Genomic DNA, 7,723 nt, shown 5'->3' on the forward strand with positions numbered 1-7,723 from the left:
TCCACCTTCCCACAACTCTTAGTGGCAGAATAGGAAGAGATGCTCTGTGAACCACTCCGAATACCGATGCAAGTGCTGCAAGTGTAAACACACTGCTGCGCAGGCAGCTGACAGCGTGAACACACAACAGCAGTTTCTCCTTCAGCGCTCTCCAAGTGGCGATGTAACTGCCAGCGATGTAACTCTGCCAATGTAGATATACCCTTGGAAGGAGGCAGCTACTGAGATTTTTACCTGGGCATGGTTCCTAGACTCTGCTTATGGATTCTTTCTAACCAGACTTTGACTAGTAGTCTTGTAAATTTAAAATTCTACTCCTAACTGCTCAAATGGAGGAGCAGCTCTTTCTCCTCCTCCTGTCTCCTTGCACTGAGACAGCTGCAATGTACCCGGGTCTCCTCTACTCTATCTTTCTTCCAGATCTTGCATAGTTGAGGTTCTCTTCCCCACTAAATAGCTGTAGTGCCTACTGCTACACTTCTGGCATGTAGCATCATAACATTGACATGATTCTTGATATTTTCACTGCTGCCCCAAGACTTCCAGTATAACCACTGGGTTTTGTTAACTTTATTCTACAGATGATTGGCAAAGCTACATGCCGAAACAGATAGACTGAAGCTATCTGTTTGTAGTCAGGAAGATGACTGCATCTAACATACTGTTTACAAGCAGAATGTTACCTTTGCTGCTATAAGAGCTAGAAATTTAATTTTTGTTTTATCCTTTTTTTTTAAGTTGATACTACATCACCTAACTCACCACAGCACAATTCCCATTCATCTGAGAATGAACCTTGATAAATAAGAATAACGGGAAGAAATTAGGTGAAAATTTAGGCCCTATACCAGGAAAAACTTCCTGAGAGCAAAATCTATTGCAGTTGGAAACTATTCCAAAGTGTAATAAGTCCTTTTACCTAAATTTAGAACAGAAAGCAAAAAAAAATTACATAGGAGACAATTCCTGAAATAGCAGAAGATGCACCAAATTTAATAAATCCCTTCTTCTCTAATTTATATTAATTTAGATTTGCATTTCAATTTCACTTATTTATATTTACACAATAAAACACTCTTATAACAGGCCAATGCTTGAACTTCAGAGTATCCTTTACTTTTGCTTTTTCAGTACTGAATTTGCATTAAAATGATTTAACACAATGCTTAAGAACAAAGCCTTCTTGATGTTCTTTACTTCTGTGGACACTACCTCTGCCCTTAAATACCATAATTTGCAAACTAAATAAGAAATAAAAGTTGCACCCAAACTGAATATTCAAGTGTGCAAATTGAAATGTACAATATATATTTTATAAAATGAACAATAAAATGTATACTCAGTATTTCAAAACATAGAGCATGTCCTTCCCTCAAAATGATCAATCATAAGAGACCTCACACCTAAAATTTTGGCTTGTTTAAAAAAAAAATATGAAAATCAAATGAACAATGCAAAAATATCTTACTTAAAGTTCTAAATACGGGGCAACTTACTAGAATGGTCTCAACTAACACAAGATACAATATTTCAATTCCCCACACTCCTGCTGCCTTCCTCTTAACCACAAACCTTGCTGCAAGGACTAGAACAGAAACTAGTGCAGCATTTCTTGATCTTATACATAACATGGTTCCATTCCCTCCAACACACAAGAATCCACTTTATTTTCTAAAGATTCCCAAATATCTTTACATACAAATGAAAGCAAACACTAAGAAACCTCAGGTTAAAAAAACCTGGGCACTTTGAAATATCTGGTAGTAAATCAGTGTCACCCATTTTATTGTAATGCCACCAGTCACTTTTATGAAGATTTACTTCCTGAGGTGCAATTCTTATTTTCCTCCCTCCCTGGCCAAAAAGGAATCCAATGAAAGAATACTATGAAGTGCTACTGCACATCTGGAGACAACAATGTGACAGAAAGACTTCATATGAAACTCTAGTTCCTTTTTGGTTCATTTAAAAAAGCACCGATCATACGGATTTCAATATCTCCAATGTAACTCAACAGCCCACCTGCCTGCTGTTGCCACAACTTTTCCCTTGCCAGAAAAAACTGTATTTTGTACCAACCCTCCTAGCTGCAGCATGCAAAATTCAACACACAGGAAGGAAAAAGGCAAAGCAATAAGGCAGCTTCATTTTAACTCCTCTCTTCCAATTACACCGATTCCCCCATGCTCCGCAAAGCCCACACACATTGGCTGCGTATTGCCGCTTCTGTGCCTTACCTTCGGCTCCCGCTGCCTCCCAGCCCGCCGCCTGCCTGCGCCCCCTTGCTCGGCCCACGGCCCCCTTCACCTCGCGTGTCCCAGCACCTGGTGCCCCTTCGCTCCCAGCCCAGCCGCACCGCGTCCTCTCGCGGCTCCCGCCCCCCGGCAGTGGGGACAGGCGCAGCTCAACTTGGCGAAGTGGGCGAGCGGCGCCGCGGGCCGGTGCCCGGCCGGGTTGGGCCGTTCACTGGGGGCAGCGCCCCGCCACCGGAGCTCAGGACACCGGGGGGGGGAGGGGGCAGCGCGTTCATCGCCCATCCCAGGGGCAGCGCAGCGATCAGCCCCGACCCCCGCCGGTCCCACCACCCCACCCCAGGGCGGCGGCGACTCACCAGGGGTCGAACTCGTGGATGATGCTCTCGAAGCGGATGACGGCGAAGAGCCGGGAGCTGAAGCCGGCCAGCCAGGCCAGGAAGAGGATGGTGAAGGAGAGCAGCGACTGCCAGCCCGCCGGCTGCGACAGGCCCCCCGACAGGCCGCCTCCACCCGCCGGGGGCCCGCCGGCAGCCGCCGCGGCGGAGCCGCTGCCCGTCCCGGGCCGGCTATTCCCCAGCGCCAAGGAGCCGGCGGAGTTGGCGGGTTTGTGCCTGTGGTCGGGGGCCGAGTGCTCCGCCATGTTGTACCCCGGGCTCCTCGCAGTCTCTCCGCCTAGCGCACGGGTGGGCGGGGGGGGGACGGACGAGGGAGGTCCGCCCGCTCCCTGAGCGCTACGGCGGGGGCTGTGGCTGCCTCACTGGCTTCCCCCGGCCGCCGCCTCGCCGAGCCGGGATCTGCCTCCAGACGCAGCCGTCAACATCCCAGCGCGGCGCGAGGCAGAGAGAGCCACCGGGGCGGCGCGCGCGCGCGAGAGCTGGGGGGGGGCGGGGGAGGGCAAGGAGGAGCGGAAAGGAGGGGCCACAGGCTTAGAGAGGGGGCGGGCGGAGGGGGAAGGAGGAGCCGGCAGGAGGGAGGCAGGAGGGAGGCTGTGCACGAAGCGGGTGGGGGGCGGCCGCGGCGGAGCGCGAGGCAGAGAGGCGGGTCGGCCGCGCGCGAGCCAAGGGGAAACCGTCGGGGGAGATGACGTGGGAGACAGTGGGGTGAGGCTGGGCCATGAGACGACCAGAAGGCCTAAAGCCGCGGGCGAATCAGAAGAGGTGTGAGGATAAATGAATAGGACTCTCTTTCCCCCGCCCGCCTGAAAGAGGGCGGAGCTAGCAGAGGGGCGGGGGCATAGAGAGGAGGTGAAGGGGGAGGAGGAAGAGGAACCAATCTCCACCTTACCCTCTCAGTCAGGCCCTCCTTGTCAACCTGTCACAGAGCGACAGGTACTTCCAGGGGGCAGGGACAGGCCCATTGTCTCAGCCAACCAGTACAGGCGTGGCAGGGGAAGAGGCGGCTTTACCAACAGCGACCAATGAGAAAGCGACAGTGCGAAGTGGAAGACTGTGATTGGCGGCTGTTTCCACCAATTTTATTAAAGCGGCGGGGGAGGGGGGGGCGTAGTTTAACGGTCTCGTAAGATAAATGCGGTAGTTGGGGATTAGGAATGGCTGGGGTTGATAACATCGTGCTAGGGCTACCTGAGCGAGCGGGGGGGCTCGTGCAGCGCCCGTAGGGTGGGGACGCGGCGGGAAGTCCCCGCTCCATCCCGCAGCAAGGCGGAGCGCGGCATGCTGGGAGTTGTAGTCTCGGCTTGGCTTCGCTTGGGGCCAGTTGCCTTGGCTCGCTGGGCTCGGTGGCTGGTACGCCCGGCCTGGCCCAGGCAGCCAGGGCCTGCTCTGACCAGCTGTCGGGAGCAAGGCTGCGAATGCGGAGGACGTGTGCGGGTGAAGCTGATGCAGCCTGGTGCCTTCCCTGGTGGGCACGAGTGTGGGGGGAGCAGCCAGGAGTTGTTTCCCCATCTGCTTGGGGTCAGGGCCTGGCCCCAAGAGTGAACTGTTCCCCCTCCTCGGCCGCCGCCTATTATACTGACACGACGGTCGGTAGCCCTGCCTGCCCCTCTCTGGCTGCAGATGGCGGGGTGAGGCAAAAGCTCCTGTTCAGGCCATGTCTATCTCCAGTTGTCTGGGGTGCTGAAACAATTTTTATAGTAGGAATGCTGAAAGCCATTGAATCAAACTGCAAATCCTGTATATAATAGAAACCCCTTTAAGCTAGGGAGTGTGGAAGCATACCCAGCATCAGTAGTTCCAGCACAAATGGCAGCTGAGATATGCCTGATCTTCTCTGGCAGGAGAATTGGAGAGGGAAGCAACTCAATGCCTGGTTTTGCCCCAGTCTCACCTGCCTCTTGTTCTGTTGTGTATAGGCTCTTAGACTGTGCTCTTCAACCTAGTGTCTTGGTGCCTTCCAGAGGTGTAATTAAGCAACCTGATCACACATCTGTCACATGTTTATCCTCTCCTGGGGAGAGTGAGGCGAAGAAGAGCAAGTTCATTGTGTCTCCAGTTGGGTTGGGGGGAATCTGCCTCCCAAACACTGTGAAGTGTTGCTAGCTGTCATGACTTGCTAGTCTTGCAATATTTAGTGTCTTTCTTAAAGTCCCATTTCTTGAAGACCTAGAATTGCATAAGTTCAGCTTTCATTTTTAAAATAGTTTGTAGTGGAAACAAGTTTGGAGGCAAATTTTAAAAGAAAACTTCTATTTTTAAATGGTTCACTAACTTTGGTGGCCTGACTCATTGGGTTCCTGACTTTTTGAGCATGTGAGATTGTCTGCACTGCTGCAAACTATATAACCAGTCCTGCTGCTGTGATCCTAATCAAGGAAATGGAAACAGAGGGAGATCCTCCATTCTTTATATGAATTGTAGTGTGAGATTAGGTGCTGTCTAGGAAAATGCATGGGGCTTCTGCACTGTTGAATACTTGTACCGCTAACTCATTATGTGGCCTTCCCTTAGGTGTAATTTTCCAAAATGGTCACTCAAGGTTTTGGTGCCTCAATTTTGGGCATTCAACCTGAGACACAAAAGGCCTGATTTTAGAGGTAATGAGTACTTGCAGCTTCCCTTTCCGTTACTATTTATGCTCAGCACTTCTGAAAATAAGGCCCTAGCTGTTTCAAGTTACATGTTCAAAATTAGTTCTTGCCTTCTGTGTCTCTGTTCCCTAGCAGTTAAGAATAATTTCCTTTGTAGGTAATTGGAGATACTTAGCTGAAAGATGCTATATAAGTGGAAGGCAATATTGTTGTCCAGGAGGGACTTTTGATTACTTTTTCCTCAATATTTGAGTTATTTTACTGTGGTGCTTGGTAGCAATAAAGAAGCTGAGCATGTAGTAAGAAGCATCCAAATCTTGACACAACACCTGTCCTCATCAGAACATGAGAATTTATGTAATTTGTATAACAACTCAAATAATTACTACTGTACAAGTACCACAAAAAAGATAATATACAATCAATATTGTATATCAATAGATAAATCTCTTTTAAAATAGAGACCCCCCCCCTTCCTGCAGGCTTGTATGCACGGGCACAAGAGTCTATCCACATGGATCTTACTGAACTCAGCCATAGTTATTTTACTGTTTGATATATGATGCTTTATGTAGCATAACTAAATATCAAGCCTGTTTGTTAACCTCTTCATCTCACATGCACTGGGGGATTTTAGATTAAGGTCCAGGAAAACTGTGAGAAAACTACAAAATAGTGCTGCCAAATGTATGCATACTTTAAAAAACATTAATGTAGCTTTTTAATATAATAAATTTGCTTTGCTAGTCATGTTCTAATAGGCCAACAATATGTCTGAGGAAAATGAAGTTAAACACACTGAATGCCTCTCTGCCAATGTTCCCACCCAGATTTTTTTAATTGGTTCATGAGCAAAGAGCAAATGTGTCTAAAAGTTTGCCAGTAACAATCTTTTTCTGATATGGACTGATTTTTATTTCTGAACCAGTCTCATTCCATTCTTCTGGTGAGATGATTTGCTGTTAACAGTTACTATCCAATCTTTTGGCAGCAACACTTCCTGGCAGTGATGCAGTAGAGAGATATTGCTTTAAAGGAATGATGGTGGTGTGTATAGGACAGTGGTCACCAACCCATGGGTCGCGATCAACTGGTAGATCCTGGAGCCTCTGCCAGTCAATTGCTATCTCCGGGCCACTAAAAGTCCGGCAGTGCAGCGGGGCTCAGGCAGGGTGCCTTCCTACCATAGCCACACGTCGTTCCAGGAAGCAGCTGGCTGCTGGCATGTCTCTGCGGCTCCTGGGGAGGAGGAGGCGGCTCCGCACGCTGCCCCTGCCCCCAGTACCGTCCCCATGGCTCCCATTGGCCAGGAACTGGGCAACGGGAGCTGCGGGGGTGGCGCGCGCAGGCAGCGCACGGAGACCTGATGCCTCCCACCCGGAGGCCGCAGAGATATGCCAGGAGCCAGCCGCTTCCGGGAGCGGCATGGGGCCACGGCAGGCAAGCAGGCAGCCTGCCTGAGCCCCACTGCGTCACTGGCCAGGAACAGCCTGTGATATGTGCCTCCTGGCCGGAGCCTGCACCTGGCACCCCCTCCTGTACCCCCAACCCACTGCCCCAGCCCAGAGCCCCCTCCTGCACCCAAACTCCCTTCCAAACCCTTCACCCTCTCCTGTACCCCAATCCCCTGCACCTGCCCGGAGCCCCCTCCTGCACCCAAACTCCCTCCCAGAGCTTGCACCCCTCACTCCTGTACCCCTACCCCAGGTTCAGCCTGAAGCCCCCGCCCACACTCCGAACCCCTTGGCCCCAGCCCAGAGCCTGCACCCCCTCCCACACCCCAACCTCCTGACCCAGTCTGGTGAAAGTGAGTGAGGGCGTGGGAGAGTGAGTAATGGAGAGAGGGGGGAATGGAGTGACGGAGGGAGGTGGGGCCTTGGGAAAGAGGAGGGGGAAATCCTGGGTTAATTTTAAATTCCAAAAGTGATCTTGTGCATAAAAAGGTTGGAGACCACTAGTATAGGAGGTCTTTCCTACCTCATCCCCCCCATTTCCCTCCCCTTCCGCCCCCCTCCCCCGCCCCCGCCAGTTGTGGAGAGACCAGGAAAGGATTCTATATACTGAAATGAGCCTGGAAAAGTACACGGAGCATCAGAAACTTGGTTTACACAGTTCTTGGCTTGGTTTACACAGTTTAATTATTTTGATTAGGCATATGATTTTTTTAAAATTAAAACAGTTAAATTGATACAAATCCTAATATGGACATAATTATGGTACTATAATTTATCCCTTTAAGCCTATTGGAATAAGGAATACCAGTATCCACAAGTTTATATCTGTATTAACTGCAGCCAGGCTAGTGGGGTTGTACTGCTTTAACTATACCATTATAGTTAAAGCTATACAATTTTTGCATGTAGATAAGCCCAGAGAACTTGATTCATTTGAATGCTAACACAAGGTAGAGTGTCTTCTGATCCCTGGTAATAAATTACTCTATTTCAAACTGTTCAAAAGTCTGGACCTCTGAATATCTCAG

The 7,723-nt window shown here is 49.8% G+C and overlaps 1 protein-coding gene across 1 annotated transcript in view; it reads right to left on the reverse strand.

Annotated features, from left to right (window-relative positions):
* STT3B (STT3 oligosaccharyltransferase complex catalytic subunit B) overlaps positions 1–3,124 on the reverse strand; it is a 74,124-nt gene extending 71,000 nt beyond the window's left edge. The window contains exon 1 of the mRNA XM_084619222.1: positions 2,612–3,124. Coding sequence (XP_084475348.1) covers positions 2,612–2,895 — 284 coding nt within the window. The 5' untranslated portion in view covers positions 2,896–3,124. The remainder of the gene's footprint in view (positions 1–2,611) is intronic.
* Between the last annotated feature and the right edge of the window lie 4,599 nt (positions 3,125–7,723).

Source organism: Lepidochelys olivacea, assembly GCF_965140295.1.
Source record: "Lepidochelys olivacea isolate rLepOli2 genome assembly, chromosome: 2".
Taxonomy (NCBI): Eukaryota; Metazoa; Chordata; order Testudines; family Cheloniidae; genus Lepidochelys; species Lepidochelys olivacea.